The sequence below is a fragment of the Maniola hyperantus genome, chromosome 8 (assembly GCF_902806685.2).
Source record: "Maniola hyperantus chromosome 8, iAphHyp1.2, whole genome shotgun sequence".
In the NCBI taxonomy this organism is placed as follows: Eukaryota; Metazoa; Arthropoda; class Insecta; order Lepidoptera; family Nymphalidae; genus Maniola; species Maniola hyperantus.
In genome coordinates, this window is record NC_048543.1 from 12,404,605 (window position 1) to 12,426,111 (window position 21,507).

At 37.6% G+C, this 21,507-nt stretch overlaps 2 protein-coding genes and 1 long non-coding RNA gene across 6 annotated transcripts in view; 2 read left to right on the forward strand and 1 right to left on the reverse strand.

Annotated features, from left to right (window-relative positions):
- The window catches only part of LOC117984384 (zwei Ig domain protein zig-8-like), a 47,728-nt gene extending 29,646 nt beyond the window's left edge, over positions 1 to 18,082 (forward strand). For 2 of the 4 annotated variants that reach the window (XM_034971009.2, XM_069500149.1), the window contains exons 3-7: positions 7,515 to 7,714; positions 13,313 to 13,523; positions 14,051 to 14,178; positions 16,531 to 16,699; positions 17,504 to 18,082. In XM_034971009.2, coding sequence (XP_034826900.1) covers positions 7,515 to 7,714; positions 13,313 to 13,523; positions 14,051 to 14,178; positions 16,531 to 16,699; positions 17,504 to 17,631 — 836 coding nt within the window. In that variant the 3' untranslated portion in view covers positions 17,632 to 18,082. The remainder of the gene's footprint in view (positions 1 to 7,514; positions 7,715 to 13,312; positions 13,524 to 14,050; positions 14,179 to 16,530; positions 16,700 to 17,503) is intronic. The other 2 variants (XM_069500150.1, XM_069500151.1) reach the window with 2 other exon arrangements.
- The window catches only part of LOC138402649 (uncharacterized), a 305,836-nt gene that overhangs the window by 245,122 nt on the left and 39,207 nt on the right, over positions 1 to 21,507 (forward strand). The window lies entirely within an intron of this gene.
- On the reverse strand, positions 19,208 to 20,372 carry LOC138402672 (uncharacterized). Its single transcript, XM_069500244.1, is given in 3 exon segments — positions 19,208 to 19,892; positions 19,894 to 19,942; positions 19,945 to 20,372. Coding segments are annotated over 3 exon segments (1,119 nt in total). The 5' UTR covers positions 20,330 to 20,372.

Sequence of the window (21,507 nt, forward strand, 5' to 3'; positions counted from 1 at the left end):
ACAACCACTAAACTTTTTGCCCTAAATTACAATGGAAACGGGTAACATTGATATAAGAGCGGGGGTTTTTAGGATACCATCTAATAACTCTTTAATACAAATAAATAAAATTGAAGTATCTGTCTGTAATTTCGAAATAATCAGGTACCTCATATTAAGCTCATATGGTTATTACATATATTTTGAACTATACCTACCGTAACTGAACCACGTTTTTAAAATTTTTGTCTGTCTGTTTGAACGGGCTAATTTTCGGAACGGCTGAACCTATTTTGACTCACAGAGGATGAATAATCAAGGAGTAGGTAACACATGCTACTTTTTTAAACCGACTTTCAAAAAAGGAGTAGTGTTTTTCTACTTATAGGTATACACCGTAGATAGAATAATAGGTAGATGTAAGTACTGTGTAAACGCGTATGAGATAGCTATAGCACGTAGTAAGGATGAATAACACGACAATTATTATTACCATTGTTTAGTAGTCAATATTAATTGTATTAACCGATCAACAATATTTGTATTTACGTTTTTTATGTGAAAACAAGTAAATAACTCATGAAGAAATACAATTAGGTACGCCAAGAATTCTCAAAGTTTGTTTTGCAATTTCTTGTATGTAAGTTGTATGTATTCTTGAAAAAAACCAGTTACACGATAAGGGACAAAAAATAGGTTAGCTGCGTCTCTATTTATCACATTAGTAACTTTATCTGTGCTCTCTTTTTAGTGTGAATGAGAAAGCAAACGTTCCTGCATTTACCTTTATTACTCTATCTACGGTATACACCGAAATCTCCGAGTTTTCTGAACCGATTTGAGTTTTTTTTTAATCGATAGAGAAATTTTGCGACACTGTCCCATAAACATATTTTGGACTCCAACTCTTCAGTCCTGACGCTGTAGAGGACGTAACTGCAAAAATTGTTTATAAATTATTGATATAGGAAGAGAAATTGATAAATTGTAGGTAGGTAGGTACATTTTAGGGTTGTTTCAGAAATGTATGGAGCCTTGGCCTGATAATTTCGATTCCGTTGTATTTCTCTAAACTAAAAGAGTATCTGCATCCTTTTCTTTTTAACAATGCTAAAAAAGGAACGGAACATGACTCACATTTAAAGACTATTTTAAAATTGTCAAACTGTGTCTGTCCTTTTCATATTTACTAGGTACATTAGTACATTAGTAAGAAGAGCATGCGAATACTCTAAAATTAGGTTGTGCTCAGAATCAGTACCTTGGGCACCCATTAAAAATGTTGGCGGGTAAGAAAAAGTTATTATTTAAATTATTTTTCTTCTGAAATGTTCTAACTATATAGTATACTAGCTGATGCCCGCGACTTCGTCCGCGTGGATGTAGGTTTTCAAAAGCCCATGGGAACTCTTTTATTTTCCGGGATAAAAGAAGGCAGGTCATGCCTGTCGTAGAGGTGATGGCCGTTGGAGCCGGAAAGTCCTTGAGTGGAGACCGCGTAGGTAGGCAAGCATAGTGTGGGACGCCCTCCAGCACGATAGACCGACGATATAAAGAGGCTGGCGGGAAGTGGCTGGATAAGGAAGGCTGAGGACCGGGTGTGGTGGCGCTCTTTAGGGAAATCCAGTGGAAACTACGATTTTCTGAAATAAAAAGTAGTCTATGTCCTTCTATAAGCTTTCTCTGTACCAAATATTGACAAACTCGGTTTAATAGATGGGCAGTAAAAACAGACAGACGCACTTTCGCATTTACAATATTAGATTAGTATGAATGTTATAGTATGGATTAACTGATCGGACACCTGCCACTAACAAAGGGCTTGATCTACCAATTTAAATTGCCTCAGCAAGCTATGGAGAAGACTATGTTAAGAGTTTATCTGAAGGATAGGTGTCAAATCAAGTTCCCAATAGCCAAAACCGTCAGCAAATTGAAGTGGCAGTGGGCAGGCCACGTTTCGGTGGGAGCGTGATGGCCCTCAAGCAAGATGGGCTGACGATATAAAGAGAGTGGCGAAAAGTCGCTGGATGACTGAAGACCTGGTGTTGTGGCACTCTTTGGAAAAGGCCCATGTTTAGCAGTGGACGTTCACAGGCTGAAATGATGATATATCCTTAAGTACCCATTAAGATGCCCATGAATAAAAACCATAATAATTTTAAGTAAGATTACAATAAAATATCAATTAAGTGTTATAAATAAATAATAAATAAATCTTTATTTTCAGATATAAATCCAGCAAATTATACATTATACATTATAATAAAATACCTACTAAATAAAGAAATTAATATAAATTAAAATTAAAATTAAAATTAAAATAACTAAAATATTGTTTGATGTTCAAGAAGTAGAAGTAAAATCTTACTTCTACTTCTTATTCGCGTCCCGATGCACACGCCGCCAGTGATCGAATATCTGACCGGTCATATGCCCACCTATAACCTCAAGTATGACGTTATTGGATTGTCGTATTCTATCCCAGAAAGAGGCTACACGATTACGAATAATGGCGAAGAAGTCACTGACTCTCGCCTCGGCGAACATGCCTGACGCGCTGCAGTACCTTGGCAATCTCATTAGGATGCGAAATGCGTCATTATATTGCACCCTAATGGTGTTCATTGTTGCTCTTTTATATTTCGTCCATAATTGACAGGTATAAAAACACTGACAATATGCACGAAATAGTGTCAATTTCATATCAGGAACGAAAGAGAGTTAACGAAAAAATCAGTTGGTTCATATACTTTCTCCGCGCGTCAATGAACTCTTAGTATGGAATAGTTGATTATTTTTCGTGATTTCAGGGTAGGCTTCATGGTAAAGTATTCCCTTTCCTGATAGGGTTATCATGCAGTTTCACTAATTTATGTCCATATTTTGTGACGGTGTAGAGGACGTAACTGCAAAAATTGTTTATAAATTATTGATATAGCACTATAGCACACTGCGTAGGGAGCCAACCGCGCGTCTGAGCCGCGCGGAAACTTGCCACTTAGCATTAAATTTAAAGGTAATTTGGACACGTCAGTTGCGTAGGGCGCCGACCGTGCGACTGCGCCGCGCGGCTACCTATCCTATAGATGTTTCTTTCCCCTTGCGCCGCCTTCTCCACTCCCGTCCCCGCGAATGGATGCTAGCACTGCAGTGTTTCCATGTACACGGTAATTACCGTAGATGCACCGTAATTCAGCCCTAATCTACCGTCAAGGTAATATGGCCATTACCTTGACCGTGTCACCGTAAAGGTTCGTACGCACCTGAGCGGCGCGGCGCGGCGCTTCAGTCCGACTGCAGAACGCGTCACCTCAGGCCGCTCGACGGTGCCTACCGCACTACAACTTCAGTACGCGGCACCTCGCGTCACTTGCGCGTCACTTTTATACCCGTTCGCGTACGAGCGCGAAGCGCCGCGCCGCGCCGCTGGGTATGTCGCACTAGCGTCACTGCACTGCGCGTCGCTTCGCTGCGCTTCAAAATATTCTCTCCAACCGTGCCGCGCGGCAACGCGCGGTGAAGCGCTGTGCAGCGCCGCTCTAGTGCGATATGCGCCATACAAAATGATAGAAATGATATTTTGAAGCTCTGTGCCGCGACGTGCAGCTCGCTGAAGCGCCGCGCCGCGCCGCTCAGGTGCGTACGAACCTTTAATGCAAAATCACGTTAAAAATTCGTAATATACTGCGTAATAGTAGTATTTCGTCCTTATTCAAGCAATTAGGAAGGAGTAAAATGTAAAACTAATGAGATTTAACAAAATATTAATATGAATAAATCCGTATATGAAAAAGATATTGCTATGCTAGGAGAGTCAGATTCAGAATAATATTAATAGCTGATTAAAAAGCTAATTCGTGACGTTTTTTCTTTTAAAAATGACACGGTAATTTACACGGTATTCTTTTAGCTAATCCACCGTAATTTAATCTAGAAACACCGTAATTTTAACACTTGAACACGGTAATTCTCAATTTACATATGGAAACACTGGCTAGCAGACACCAGTTTACATTGCATATTATGAGCACTGCATAGATACCATGAAAATTAATATTGTATTAATAAGTACCTACTTATTGTATTAATAAGTACCTACTTATAGAACAGTTCTGCTCTAAGCTTTGTTTGCTTTGTGGGGAAAATTAACCCTGCAGTATGCAATATTAACTGTCTCCTTTGGAATGGTCTAATTTTCACAACAGTACCCGTAGTACAAGATTTTACGTCTCACCAAACGAAACCAAATTCGAGAGTCGAAATACTTCCGCGTTACAGCAAAATGGACCTAAACAGCCTTGAATTGAAGTCAAATATTCAATGCCACTGATTTTAATTTCGCAATGTTTCCGCTTGGAGCGCTGGCTGTAGAAGTGTAGACAAACTTCAGCTTTAAGACAAGGCATTTAAGATCCAGTTTACTGTAACGCGGAAGTATTTCGACTCTCGAATTTGGTTTCGTTTGGTGAGACGTAACATCTTGTACTACGGGTACTGGTCTATCCATTAAGCCTATACGATAAAGTGGGAACGCCAGCTTAAGATGAGCCATACGTTCAAAGGTTTCTGCATATTCCGAGTTTCAAGCTATTTGGACCATAAACTGAGGGTTATTATGTCTATTATTTCTGAACTACAAAACTGATGACTTTAAAATATTTACAGAACAATCTTTAAAATATCCCCTTTCTAACAAAAAAAGAATGAATGAAATCGGACTACGCATTAATGAATTACAGCTCAGTATACATTTTAACTTTCAACCCCTCTCCTAAGGGAACCATGCTGAATTTCGGGATAAAAAGTATCCTATGTTAGACCTCATAGTATGACCTCAAATCGTACCAAGTTTCATTGGAATCCATTCAGTAGTTTCAGCGTGATGCGCGGCCGTGATACAGACAGACAGACAGACAGATAGACAGACAGACAGACAAAAATGAAACAAATTACAGTTTTGGGTTCAGTATCGATTATAGAGTGCCCTCGAAAAAAATTTTCAAAATATCTTCAATGTACAGAATTTGACCTGTTACAGTTTTATTATAAGTAATAATAAAATAATAATAATGACCTGTTACAGTTTTATTATAAGTAATAATAAGTAATAATTTTCAAAATATCTTCAATGTACAGAATTTGACCTGTTACAGTTTTATTATAAGTATTGATTGATTCGATGTAGAAAAATAATTTTTAAAATACAAAGGCAATACTATAATAGCGTACCTATAAGTCCCGCAAATTGCTATTGCGCCGGAACCATGTCTCATTAACATCAAAATGACGTCATTTTGACGTCATTTGATGTCTTATTTAAGTAAAAATATATCATCAGCTCGCAACTTCAGTCTAGTGCTGCCGTCACTAAAATGGCGGTCACGCGCATTAGCAATGTGCGGGACTTTATACCACTATACGTTATACTCAAAAGTCGATATCGATACGTAACATACACAAAACAACAAAATTTTATAGCGCATACGTATAATATTTCACATGAACGCAAACTGTCAGGGCTTCCGCGTCAGTCGTTACGCATCACTAAAACTCATATTTATATCGGAAACATGCAAATCTCAAAAATATGGCGGCTTGTATAATTTATTCGGTTTGGAATTCTACGTTGGCTAGGCTAAACTAACATTAATAATAATTGATAATATGCAGATTTTTTTAAAGAATATTAGCCAAGTTAATTGCTGACTAATATTCCCCTTTCCCCTCCAATTAAGCGTAAAGCTTGTGCTAGGAGTAGGTACGACAATAGTGCAACGGGTGGGATTTGAACCGGCGGCGCGGCGCGGTGGCGCGGCGTCGTTTTGGTTTTCAGCCCGCTCCTTCAACCGTTGAGCTATCGAGGGTCTAATATAATAGGTACTGACTAATAGGGTCTTGGACTGTAGTAATAATAAAATGACGTGATTTTTTATACAGCCGCAGTTTCATCATCATCATCATGATCAACCCATCGCCGGCTCACATCAGAGCACGGGTCTCCTCTCAGAGCGAAATGGGTTTGGCCATAGTCTACCACGCTGGCCAAGTGCGGATTGGCAGACTTTACACACCCTTGAGAACATTATGGAGAACTCTCAGGCATGCAGGTTTCCTCACGATGTTTTCCTTCACCGTTAAAGCAAGTGATATTTTAATTAAGTAAGTACCTACTTAACAATAAGGGTTCCGTTTTTCCTTTTGAGGTACGGAACCCTAAAAACGCACTTAACTCCGAAAAGTTAGAGGTGCGTGCCCGGGATCGAACTGTTTTAGAATGTACCTACAGGCAAAGCCCTATCATATGATATCCCACTTGGTATAGTTATCTTACTTTGATTTTTTTTTTTTTAAATAGTACAATAAAACTTAAAGCTAGCCTTATCTAATTACTATATAAATCATGACCGCGTGGAATGGTGCCACGAATACTGGCTGCATTTCCGCGCTGGACAGCCAGGCTGATCCGTTGCGCAAAAAATGAGCCAGCCCTTCTGTCACCAGATGAGGCTATTAATCGCGGTGAGAATTTGAAAATTGAAAATACTATTATAGTGAACTACATAATATGCACAAAACCCACTTTTCTTCATACATTCGATTATCCGGATTTTCGATTATCCGAATCCCTAACGACAACAGTTAGTCCGGTTAATCGAGTTTCCACTGTACATAGTAAAAGTCTTGTATAGTAGGTGAGTGCGCGACTTACGTCGAGATGGGAATCGGGGAGGGAACGCCCCGCACACCCCCACACCCCCCTCGCTAACCCAGTGAGGGCGAGCGCGGGTGACGTGCGGATGTGCGGGCCGTCTCCCCCGCCTCATACCCCGATTGCCATCTCGACCTGTCGCGGACTATATTTAGCAACTGTTATGTGACGGCACAGCTATCTTAGAAAACCTGAAAGGAATTAAACAATTTAGGTACTAGGTATTTACTTTTCAAACCAATTTACTCGAAGCCTCCTTTTTCTGGAGTCGGTTTAAAAAGATCTACCTACCTAACAAAGAGTTTTCGTTTCTACGCTGTTGTAAACCTACTTACAGCTATTACCTACTCTCGGGAAATCTCTTTGTGAATTTTTCATCCTTAATAAACCAATAATATGCTAATTTAGTGAGAACATATTATTATTTTCCTTTGTCTTGAGTACCTACGACATTATAATATTAATGTTTAAGGAGAATGTCGACATGTCCACAGCGTTTCCTTTTTCGCATAATAAATACGCTGAGTTGTAAACACGCATTTTGAAGCTTGAAAGTCTTTGTTCTTTGAGTGCTTTTCATTGTAATAAAATGTGCCTACTTAGTGCACTTGCAACTATCTTTATCTTTCACGAGGAGAAGGCAACAAACCGGTGAAACAGATAGCATTTTTGAAAATACGTATTTGCGTCGCGTTTTGTCACCAGACGATTGTCTTAAACTTCGTTGACTATTTTTTTACTCATCAACTTCGCAATTTTTTAGTGTCGGTAATTCACACAAAAAAAAATCTTGCCTAATTAATTAGGTATATTTTTTCTTCAGCTGGTTCCGGCACAGAAGCGCCTTTAGACGACACAACAGTGGATATATCGTCCAGAAGATTCCGGGCAGAGTTTCTTCAGGAGTGGCACAATTCCCCAGAAGCGCCGTACTTTGATCCCAGTACCCCGAGGAATATCACTGGATTGGTGGGACACCCTGTAAGACTTTTATGCCGGGTGAAGAACTTACAGAACAGAACAGTGAGTTTTTCTTTTATTCTTGTCTAAAACTTTATTACATTTATGCTTATAAAAGGAAAATGTTAAGAAGCTTGCTGTCCATACAGTTCAAATTTTATCTGGTAACTTACAGTGAAAAGCGGTAGGTATTGGATTTTACGACGGCTCACTCAAAATAATATAGGCATAGGTAATTATATTATTAGTAAGCTATCCATCGTAGAGAGAGCTATCCACAGTACCTATCGAGTCGAGATATACTTTTCTTCATCTAAAATCGGATCTAGTCAATGAATAAGTTTTGTAGGCCTGTGTTTTTTGTTGAACACTTGAAATAAAACTGTTAGTAAATGTTTTATGTTCCATTTTCACCGGGTAAGTAAGTATATAAGCTATCTCTAACTCTCTACGAAGGGAAGGGTAGCTCCCTTTCCGTAGACCATTAGTATGGAGTAGAGATATACCTTTCTTTACATAAAATCGGATCTAATACGATAGATAGGTAGGTACTTACTCAATTAAATGACGAAGACGATAGCATATTGAAAGTCTTTTGTAGGACTGTTGTTTTGTATGAATGTCTGCTTAAATTATTAAGTAAAATGTTCTGTGTTCCATTTTCACCACTATTTGTCGGGCCAACTATTTATTGATCATCTGCAATAGCATAATAGACACAAGAGACTCGACCTAAAAAGCTTCAATAACACAATCAAGGCCAATATAATAAATATTTGTGTCATTATTTTTATTTCACGAAGCGAACAATAGCGTTCCGTTTGACGATCAAAGCTACTGTTGTTCCGTTTCTCGTTCGGAAACGTTGTTATCGAATACACTGTAGGATCCATGTTTATTTTAAGAGCATAAAAATATAGAAGGCTTTTTCACTAGCTGATGCCCGCGATTTCGTCCGCGTGGATTTAGGTTTATAAATACCGTGGGAACTTTTTGAATTTACAGCATAAAAAACCGGTCAAGTGCGAGTCAGGCTCGCGCACTGAGGGGTCCGTACTACAGTCGTATTTATTTTTTCGACATTTTGCACAATAATATTCAAAAATTATGATGCATAAAAATAAATAAAAATCTGTTTTAGAATGCACAGGTGATTATATGACACCCCACTTGATATACTTAGTTATCTTACTTCGAAAATTGAAAATACTAATTATTACTTCATGACCACATTTTTTTTTGTGTGAAACCCTAAATTCACGATTTTCAGATTTCCCCCTTATGTGTGCTATAAGACCTACCTACCTGCCAAATTTCATGATTCTAAGTCTACGGGAAGTACCCTGTAGTTTCTTGACAGACCGACAGACAGACAACAAAGTGATCCTACAAGGGTTCCGTTTTTCCTTTTGAGGTACGGAACCCTAAAAAGTAGTATAATATATCACGCTCCAGGTCTTCAGATATACCCCATTCAAAAATCACGTCAATCCGTTGCTATCATCATCATCACTAACACTGCTGTACATATTATACACAACTGGTGTGCATAAAATTTCTGTAAATTAAAATTCATGTTATTGCTTCGCAAATCATTTAGTATCAGTGACTTTTACAGCATAATTTATAGCCTAGTTAAATATTCACCAAGTGCCTACCTACTCCAACAAAGATAACAGTTACAGTTTTGATGAATTTCACTCGTAAAATTTTACTTTGCATATTATCCACATTCCTGCGCGTCGTCGGACCAAGTTTCCCAAAGTAATTGTAATTTATTCAAAAGTTTATATGTTTCTTTAATGTTTTTTCAAAGTGTATCGAAGAGTCGTTTTAAATAATGTTACTTTCGAATTCGGTTCTTAAGACTTTTTTTGCGTATTTTCTTACTGTTGTACAATTTACGAGTACCTAAGTATTTTATAAATACTGTGTATGGGAATGACGAGTTCATTTTCCGCTAGATGACGCCCACGACTTCGTATGCATGGAATTAGGTTTTTAAAAACACGTGAGAACTTTTTTATTTCCCGGGAAAAAAAAAAATTGTCTATGTCACTCTCAGGTATTTAAAAAAGTGAGTATGTCTAGATACGTGGATCTAGATTCTAACAAACATAAACTTCAAAGTAAGACTTGAAGAAAACTAATATTTACAAGTTCGTATTTCCTAAGAGGCTAGAAATACTTTTCAGAAAACTAGTTTACAAAGGCTTTCGTAAAATAAAATGAAGAATTTCTCTCACTTGCAGAAGTTTTACGTACCTAACTATTTGAAGATCAATCTGTAAGTAAACACGGTGATTTTCGATTCGATCTAAGTAGCCTCAGTGGATCTAATGGCAGAGCGCACTTTGGATGCGTTCTCGTACGAATTTGACACGTACAAATACGTACGAACATTCTCAACGTTCCAAGTACTATGGGAGCACAAACTCTGGGTACGAATTTTTCGTACTTATACTTAGGGTGCGTTTCCACTGATGCGGAGCTGGGTGGAATGGGGCGCTGCGGACTGTGAATTGATGAATCATCTCATCTCAATCATCACCTTGGAAGATCGGGCTTGTTCGTGCGTGTTCGTACGAAAATGTACCTATCTTAAGTGCGGTTATCCTAAGACTTCATGATCACTTTACCAGAAGTAGTCAAGAACAATTCTAAAAAATAGACGAAATTATAAATTTACATAACTAATATAATGATGTACCTACCTACTGAAAAAAATTGTTCTTAAAACAAACATTAAAGCATAACACAAAATTTTTGGCACGAAAAGAGCTTTTAATAATGGATGTGCCATTGGATTTGTGTAAAAAAGTACAAGTATTAAATAAACATAAACTTTTGAATATATTACTGCCACTTTGGAAAACTTTACCCGTCAACGGAGAACAATGTGAATGATCTGCTAAGTATAGGTACAATTTTATGGTTCAAACTCGTCAGAACTGTTCTTTTTGTTTCTTAAAAAACTTAAATATTTAAGTATCTATCGATTTTATATTTTGCCTAAATAATTATTTGATATTTAAAACATTATTTGGTTATAACGCCAAAAAATTCGCCCTTTAGAAGTGTTTTACGTTAAACCTGAAACTACCTGTAGGTAAGTACCTATATAATTGTTATTATGATCTGCAACTGTAGTAAGTGAGTATTTTTATGTGAAAAGTTACGCTCAAGGCTCTAGAGTAATAATTCAAAATATTCATATAATTTAGTACGGTCCATAATGGAGTCTGAAAATATTTACTGTCGGTAGAGGTACTTGCAGTATTATCAATAGGGCAGCTTTACTACGCACTTTGGACCCTGCGAGATTGCTATCGGCCAAGCTTATCATAAATATAAAACCTCTAGGACCATAACCCTAAACTTTTTTATGTTAATCTAAAAATGAATATTACGATACCATTATTAAGGCAATACTGTTGATTTTGAGGAACGTTTTTACGTTAGTATGCATAGAAAACTTAAAACTTAGCCTTCATTTTAGTTATATTTCTCAAAAAGGTATAAGGGGTCACCTGCTAAAATGCCAAAACACAAAATAAGCAGGACTGCTTTAGCATGTAAACGAAACTGTTAACGTAAAAGCAATTTATACAAATTTTTCGAGCACCAACTCGACTCAAAGGCAAATTACTGTCTCAGTAGGAGCTCTTAACTAACGAGTTGTAGTGAACCTTAAATGGCCGTAACTGATAGAAATTTCATTTTAATGAATATCTAAACAATGTTAAACTAGCTGACCCGCCCTAAATTCGTTCGGATGAAATTTTTGAAAATCCCTTCTAAGTGGAAGTCTACGATAAAATAAAGCTTACATAATATTATTATGCATAGTGTTAATAATTGTCAAGTTTGTAGAGCCAGAGCGTGTTTGAGCTGTAATATCAGTCAATCAACTCTTTAATGAAAAAAATTTAAAAAAATGTAGAAAAGCCGGCTACTTTTGTGAAAGACATCAGATCAGAATCGACGCCATGTCACGTTTTAAAATAAAAACTAGTCTAAGGCTGACCTTAGATGGGCAGCTCGAGTATATTATTAACTTTCAACTTATTATCAGATCCACTCGCTATAACGTATAACGATAACGTATATTTCAAATTTCGTAACATTATAATCACACCAACCAAACTTATGTGGGAGAAATCATCATCATCATAATCAACCCATCACCGGCGCACTACAGAGCGCGGGTCTCCTCTCAGAGTGAGAAGGGTTTTTGGCCATAGTCTACCGCTAGTCTACGCTGGCCATGTGCGGATTGGTAGACTTCAGACACCTTTGAGAACATTATGGAGAACTCTCAGGCATGCAGGTTTCCTCACGATGTTTTCCTTCACCGTTAAAGCAAATGATATTTAATTAATTAAAACGCACATAACTCCGAAAAGTTAGAGGTGCGTGCCCGGGATCGAACCCCCGACCTCCGATTAGAAGGCAGACGTCCTGACCACTAGGCTATCACAGCTTATGTGGGACAAATAACCAGCGCAAAATGTTTCGCGTAAATAGACGCACTGTAATATTATGCTAGGTCGGAACTTCGCTGTACGCACTCCGTGCGTCTCTATCAATAAACTTGGTTCCACTCCTCTTCGTCTGTATGCGTCAGCCCTAACTCAGCAAAATTCTCAACTCAAATTTATAAAAGGTCGTAGGCAAGAACTTAGTTCAGTACTTTGATGAGTTACTTGTAGTTTGATAAGCGATCTTGTTTGAGGAGAGTGATATTATTCTCCTATTCATGGTTTATTATAAGTTAGGCATAACTTTACTGTTCAGCTGAATTGCTTTTCCAACAGTTTCTCATTGTTTATTTTTAAGAAAACTTATAGTTGTATAAATAGAAGGAAAGAAATAGTATTTATTAACATGTACTCTGTTTTATAAAGTGGAAAATAAATTCATTTATTCAATTAAAAAATCTTCAACTTCAACGTACGGCAAGAGTATGACAATACTACGACAAGGCTACAACCAGCTACAACAAAACAACGACATGACTACGACAATTCTACGGCGCTGTCCGAATGTCATGTATGATGATGCGATGTAATTTCATCGTGCGATGAAAGACAATATGAACGCATCGCATGATTGCGCGATCTTCAATAGGACATTCAGTAGAACACAGTTTGTTTAAACGCACGGGACACTCTATCATTTTCGTCGGACGCACGCATCATCGCACGAGCGATCACAATAGGACGGCGCCTAGACTTGTAAACGGCAAAAGAATGATAAACAACAAAACGTCACCATGACTACGATACGACTACAGGAGTACGACAGGAGTACGAGAAGAGTACGACAGGAGTACGATAAGAGTACGACAAGACTAGGTACAACAAGACTACGACAAGAGTACAACAAGACTGCGATGAGACTACAACAAGACTACTGGACTACTACAAGACACCGCGAACGACAAGACTGCGATATGCCTGCGAGAAGACTACAATGATCCTACGACAGGAGTACGACGAGAATACGATAAGACTATGACGAGACTACGACAAGACTTACAAACACTAGGCAAATAGCATGTGACAAATATTGTACAAATGCTGTCCGCCTGTAATTATGTAAGAACGATAATAATAATTATTACCGTTTATTATATTAATTTTATTATTTTTCACGCAGGTATCCTGGGTTCGTCACCGCGACATCCACCTGCTAACAGTGGGTCGGTACACCTACACGTCAGACCAGCGCTTCGAAGCGCAGCACAAGCCCAGGTCAGAAGAGTGGGCTCTACGGATTCGGAGTCCACAGCGTAGGGACTCGGGGCAGTATGAATGCCAGATTTCTACTACACCGCCGATTGGTCATGCTGTATTTTTAAATATCGTAGGTGAGTATAATTCTATCATCCCATCACCGGCTCACTACTGAAGACGAGTCTCCTCTCAGCATGAAAATTACCAATTGTACCACGTTGGCCTAGTGCGAATTTGCAGACTCCACATTCACTGTAGTCAATGCGATGGATCTCTACACATAATATAAAACTAGTTGACCGCGTCGGTCAGACATGCAACTATTGACTTGTTTGCTTTTGATTAGACAGTTTGGTCAGCGGATCAAAAAACTCTAACTCCAACCTTTCTCTGTTGAATCGAGCCTTTACTCAAAGTTAAAAACTAAGCAAAATTCTATAGTACGTGACAGGTCGAAATGGCAATCGGGGTGGGGACGCTCCACACACCCGCACAGTGCCCGTGCTAACCCGGTGCGGGATAGCGCGGCTGACGTGTGGGTGTGCGGGGCGTCTCCCCGCCTCATACCCCGATTGCCATCTTGACCTGTCGCGTACTATGCAACGCTCGCTAGCTGCAGGATCGAGACTGTATTCAAACTAATCCTATTTTATCTCCATAGAACCAGAAACAACGATATCAAGCGGGGCTGAATTATTTATACAAGCGGGGTCGACTATCAATCTTACTTGTACAGTTCGGCATACTCCCGAACCACCCATCTCAATTACATGGACTCACAGAGACCAGGTTAGTACATTATTAACATCAGGAAACACTTCGGAGGTCGCCATTTACGTGACAATCTTTTTTAGCAAATATTCATGTTCCCCATTCGAATAGAGAAATTTAAAAATCTATGGCGATTTTCTTTTTATCGCCGAAAATTAAAGAGTTCCCACAGGATTTTTAAAAACCAAAATCCACGCGCGACAAAGCCGCAGGCATCAGCTAGTAAAAAATCTATTTAGGTACAATGGGTATTTGGGTTTTAGTAAAATACATATTATTTATCATAATAAATTTGGAATCCAAGGACTTTCCTGCCAAAGCAGCCTATGTCACTCTCTAGGTCTTTACTAAGGACAAGCAAAAAATCACGTCGATCCGTTGCTCCGTTGTGACGTGATTGAAGGACAAACCAACAAACAAACACACTTTCGCATTTACAATATGGGTAGTGATTTGTCCGTTTGTTTATCTGGGCTAATCATCAGCTAAATCGATTTTGTAGGTATTTTCACAAAACTCTAGCACAGAGTAGGACCTACTCGTGTGACTCTAGTACCTACAAAATCTCTTGTCAGTGTTTTTACCATTACCTACTAACAACAAAAATCTGAACAGATAACACCTATTGTAATTTCTCTAGCCTTGAAAGAAATGTAGAATTTAACATTTTGGCGGCAGCATTTTAGAAATACTGATTAATATTCTGTGTAGCTACTTAATCATTTGTATAGTGGACTAAATTAATAACTTAAGCGCGAGATAATTATTTCTCTTTAAGCTAAATTTTACTTGAAATAAAATCGAGTACCTATAAAAGTTTTGAAATACTTGAAAATTATTACGGAAAACTGTGGTAGGTACCTACTGAGTTTACAAAGGTATTTCAACTCAATTGTTCGAATATTCTAACTCCAATTATTGGTCTATTGTATTAATTCAAGTAATAATGAGACTTTTAAACTTTTTTCTGTTTTAAAAATATAAGTACTTACAGAAGAACTGAAACCCACATAGTTGACTTCTTAACCTTATCTTTAACTAATTAATTGTCTATGCCTTTTCTATTTTTCTCCAAATAGTACAAGCAAAGTCTTGATTCATAAAATTACACTATGTAGGTATTTAACTTCTAAACAACTAATTAATTAATTTAACGAAAGGGGTGTGAATTAATAAAAATTGCCATACCTCTTACAGGTTAGCTCGTTTCATCTTAGACTGCATCATCTTACCACCAGGTGAGATTGCAGTCAAGGGCTAACTTGTATCTAAATAAAAATAAAAAAACTTCACGAGGAAAGTTTAAAAACCATATTCATAGTAATATTAAAAATGCGAAAGTGTCTGTCTGTTTGCCTGTTGCCTATTCAATATTGACGGGTACAGAGTAAGTACCTGCCTTAGAAAAAATTATCTACATAAAAAAATGCTAACCTTAAGCATGAATATATAAGAATGAAAATATGAAAATATTTTCAAGAACTAAACGAAGAAAAACATTGCACGGCAAGTTCTTAGAATAAATTCAATCTTATTAATATCTAAAGTGGAGCAACGGAGTGGCATAAGCCCCCAACCCACTTTGTCAAAGAAGTCTTTGTCCTTTTCTAATATAAACCTAAGCGGGTACTATAATATGAGCTCAATTGACCTCAAATTGTATAGTATTACGAGTAGCTAAGCATTTATTTGTATGTAGGTACGTAAAAAGCTTTCAACAAATAATATGTACGCATGCTATTATTAAGGTGGGTACTGACTGCTGCACCAGGAGCATTCGCTTGATTAGTAAGTACAAGCCAAACATTAGACACATTGTGCACTTTTGTAAAGAATAATAACATTTCTTTGAACATTGCGTAGTGATTGCTGTTTGTTTTCAGTGAGTAAAAGTTACAAAACCGAATAATCCTCTACTATCGAATAAGTACTGCATCATTGTAATGAAAATGCTCTTAATTGAATTCCAAATTGAGGAATGTCTGATCAAAAACCAATATTTCCATTCTAAGTAGTTTTACAGAAAAAACATGGTTTATTACTTGCACAGTATTTCAAATGAAATTTTTGGTTTTTGATGCGAATTAGATTTTTAAGGGATCTTTTTACTATGCAAATATTGGTATTTTAAAACAAATCGTATGAAGTATTTGATAAATTTCAATATTTTCGGCACGATCAAAACAAAAAGTTTTTCTAAAAAAATTGAATTATTGGTTTTTGATCAGACACTCTTCAATTATTGTATTTTAACATTACAAGTAAATTCTCTTGATCAGTACCTACGCACCTTTAAATGACGTCTGTACCTACCTACTATTTTGCAAATAGTGTTATTATTTTAATTAAGTAAATGTTTATTTTACACAGATTATAAACTTCGACTCTGCGCGTGGTGGTATATCTCTAGTGACCGAGAAAGGTCTGAAGAGTACCAGCCGTTTGCTCGTTCAAAGGGCGAGAGGATCTGATGCAGGTCTATACATTTGCGGGCCGAATAATGCTCCCCCTGCCTCAATCAGGGTCCACGTGTTATCTGGTAAGATTTTTGTTAAAACCTTCGCTTATGGCTTGGACATTTAAAATTAATTTTTATCGGTCTTACCACAAAAAACTTAACCAAGGGATGGTTTATTTTAAGCTCGATAAACTTCCCATACACAAAAACCGGCCAAGTGCGAGTCAGACTCGCGCTCAGAAGGTTCCGTACTCGGGTATTTTTTTCGACATTTTTTTGACATTTGAACTATGTGCCACCATTGCCACTTCAGCTTCGCAACCCGTTGAGTTACTGTGTTAAGTAGTGGTACTGACCATTACCGTGCTATAACTCTGCTGTGCTATACTTAACGAACATTTTACTTACCTACCTACATTGTTTATAAATTTAATGATTGCGTTTTTATAAAGTACTAGCTTATGCCCGCGACTTCGTCAGCGTGAACTACACAAATTTCAAACCCCTATTTCACCCCCTTAGGGGTTGAATTTTCAAAAATCCTTTCTTAGGGGATAATAGCTATCTGGATGCCAAATTTCAGCCCGATCCGTCCAGTTTGAGCTGTGCGTTGATAGATCAGTCAGTCAGTCAGTCAGTCAGTCACCTTTTCCTTTTATATACTTAGATTACTAAGTATATTTCGTTTTAAAATATCCTACATTTGGTTCAATGTTGTTGGTCTATAAGTAATGGTTTTATTTAGATTAATGTGTTACGTGTCTATACCTAATGTTGACGGCATTGGTATACGGAAAATCTCGACCTTCGAGTTTATAATTATACCTGAATTTGTTGTAACCTGTAAATATTTCTCTTAAATAAATAAATAATTATTATTTCTAGGTGAGCATCCGGCAGCAATGCAGCAGGGCTGCGCGAAATCATCCTTGGACTTCATAGTTTCTATTATGTGTACTCTATTAGCTGTATCTCTAGTTTTCTTTACCGACCATTTACAGTTTGGGACGTGAACGTAATTTATAATTGTAAGGACTACACATGAATAAATAATTAAAATCGTTTGTTTATTATGAGCAAAAAGTTAAAGCCAGATTAATTTTCAGCTGGCCACCTCAAGGTGTTTCCGAGAAAGACCTGACTGCATCCTGACTGACACACGGATGAAAGAATACAGAGTGATTTCGATTTTTTTTTCATTATAAGGTATGAAACCCTGAAAAAAGTATTTACTAAAATTGTAAATAAATGTACCAATTTTGGTTGTAGGTACCTACAGATGTTTTGTAAATAGGTAGTATTTTTTATCCAAACTTCTTCAATGTAAATAGCATGATATACTAGTATAGGTAACTGTTAATTTATCAATTTAAATTTGAAATGTAAGTGTAAGTAGGTATTGTGTGAATCTTCTTAGTGAAAGTAGTTTAAGAAATTCCTAAATACTTTTTTTTAATTAAGTACCTACAAAAATATAATAAAGAGGACACATTTTTAAGACACATTTTAAAATAATTAAGTATAACATAAGCTTTGTTGTAAATTATTGTACATTTACTTTAGTTAGGTACGTTTTTAAAATTTTATAAAAATGTGGAACATCTCTTTAGTCTTAAGTCTCTTAACTTACCTTTTAAACCTTAATAAGAACCACGTTCACATTGATCAATTAAAGTGCTCGGTGAATTTGGACAGGTCCAATTGACGTACATTTAGCTTATGGTCCATGTTGTCCAGCTTGTCAGCTTTTGTGAGTTGTCAAAGGATCTTAGACCAATTTGCAATCAGTGTTTCCACACTGGCCCGGACTAGCCAAACGTATTGAACCAATGTGTATTGGAGCCTTTAGAACAATATCTATTAATCTAACTTAGAATAATTATTCTTGTTTAACAGCCGAAATTAATATCTATCTGAAATCTATTAATTTAGTTATTAAGGAACGTTGTATTTGTCAAATAATTTACGGTGTTTTTTTTTGTAAAATAACATCTTTGCTACAGTATCAGCTTATTGACAAATTACCAATGGATTGATTAAGTTAGCTCTACGAAGTTTTCATAAAATCGACACCTGCAAGGAAAAACCTCGTAACTCACTTTTTAGCGATTTTGAGTTACAATCGTATACTTGGTAAACAAAAAATGCCCTTTTTTGCGCTCACCCCTGTATCTAAATTCATTAGCGTTAAGATTTTAGCCAGTGGAAAAAGATTGTAAGTCAGCAGTCATTGAAGATTAAAAGTTACATTTCTTATTATTTAACATACACACCGAAACACGGGTTAGTATTCACAATGTTAATTTTCGATAATATCCCTAAGTACACAGTTTTACAAAATACGAGTATCTTAAACATCGACAGCTGATAATAAATGAGCAAAAAAGGAAAATGCGTTAACGAACTGAGATAAACGAAAACCGATAAATCACAATCCAATTACCACGACTTGATGTAACGGCGGGATAAAAAAAACGTTCGCTGTTAATAAACGCTTTCCTATCTACTTAAGATGTTTCAGAAATGCCCTTCATTTTACCATATTTTATTCAGACACATGTTCTTGACGGCAGTAAGAGTTGTCTGAACTCATTCCACCCTCCTTTTTCTACAAACGCACCGTACGCCACCGCAAGCAATTTCACCGTCACCACCTGGGTGCCTAGTACACTTCAACCACCCGTTGTGCCAGATCCTTTTTTCCACCCACATGCAAACTGTGGAATCAACTCCCTTCGGCGGTGTTCCCATTAGATAACAACATGGGGTAGGGTACAACAAAGGCCAGCAACGCATAGGCGGTTCCTCTGGTGCTGCAGATGGTTGTCCGTGATAGCTACGAAGATTAAATATGAGTCGCTTACCATCATCGCCATCGACCTGCTCATCCGAATGAAACTGTAGGAAATGCTGGTTGTCCTGTCCTTTCTTGGCAACACAGGCGCGCTGTATATGACCTTTGACCCCGCATAGCCTACAAGTAAACGACCTATATCTACAGATTTGGCTATCATGACCGAAAACATTACACACGCAACACTTTTTTTTATTAGCTGGCACTGTACGAGACGCACTTCCTTTCTTAGCACTATTCACTTGTCTTCCTTGGGACAACCCTGGTTGCCTGGCCGTTACTGCGAGTACCTCGACGAAAGGTGATAATGCCAGATCTTGAGATGGCGGCGCTGTCGTGGCTACTTGCCGTGCTCCCTCGCTAGCCCAATATACACTTTCCGCCCATTGCAACGCTTTTTCTATTGGTAGTCCCTCGAGGTCGTTCCCGAACTTTGCCATTCGCCATACCGAGGACGAACGACGAACGACGGCCGGAAAACTGCAATCCTTTGCAAATCCTCGTACTCGAGCGGCCCACTCGCTCAAGGACTCACTATTGCCTTGACAGGCACTATGGAATTTATAACGTTCCGCAAACCCACATTTCTTTGCTTTGAAATGTCCATCCAGCAACGATACAACTTGGGCGTAAGACAGAGAGGAAACCTCATTAGGTAATGCTAAATCCCTTATGAGTTTATAGGTAGGTTCCGCACAACTACTCAGCAAAATAGCCCGCCGCTTTGCGCCTGCCTTGTCCGCGACATCGTCGATTTCATTTGCGAGAAACCATTGTTCTATGCGTCCTTTGTACAACTCCCATTCCTGTGTTTCGTGATTAAACACTGTCAATAAACCCACTGACACTTTATCCATGCTTGCTCGCGTTTTAATTATTCGTCGCCACTGTTATTTATAGGTTTTTTGGGTTGTTTCAAAGAAACGCAGTTACTCCATTACTGGCTATATTTCCACTCACTCATGCATCGCGCGGCTGCAACCGCACACATTTCATTTTCTATCTACCTACATCCTATAACAGGAAGTGAGCTAATATGGAAGGGCAGATAACACACCCCTTATCGGTATATGGAACCCCAAATCGCTTGGTGACACTTCTTTACCGGTACGGTGGTAGTTAGCCACGGCTGAAGCCTCCCACTAGATCGGGCAAGAGCCAATCTATACACCGGAGCATCTCCAGGAGATATAAACTGCACAATGCACAATAAAATTACAAAGTGAATCACTTTCAATTCACAAAACAAGTGTTGTGTGTTCGATAGGGCTGAGCACAAATCTTGCTGCTGCGAGAAAAAAACCATTAAAACACGCTGTATTTTCTTCTTTTCTTCATTTCTTCAGTGTATGCTTTTCATAGTAAATGTTTTATGAATTAAACATGGTATTAATAAAGAATAATTTGTATTATAAATATGTCATGTAGATGAATAATTTATATAACACGCTACAAAATCACGTCAATTAATTTAGGATTTTAATCATGTTTTCTGTTTGACATTGTGTACAAAATATTGGAGCATGGAGCATATTATTATGAATTGATGTACCTTATAATAATATTTATAATATTAAACGAAATAGATTTTATTTATGAGAGTCTTTGTTGTTTTATTTAAACTTTTCTGAACGACTATACCAATCTGAAATAATATTTCTTTCCCTACAAATGCCTACAAAATAATAAGTCTCTAACTGCGATATTGTTACGGAGTGCTACGGGCGCATCTATGGGCCTACCTACGGATAAGGTTTGACCTGCCGATCTTACAGATTTCAGTTCGCTCCGTTTAAACGATCTTAGTAGCTGCAAATAATGATATACAAGGACCTATTAGCTTAATCTATACTAATATTATAAAGAGGTAAAGTTTGTAGCCTTGTTTGTACGAAGTAATCTCTGGGACTACTGAACCAATTTTGAAAATTGTTTCAGTAGAAAGCTACATTACTCTTGAGTGAGATGGGCTATATTTTATTTTTAAAAAATTAGAAATTACTACGAAAATTGTAATAAACTACCCGTGCGAAGC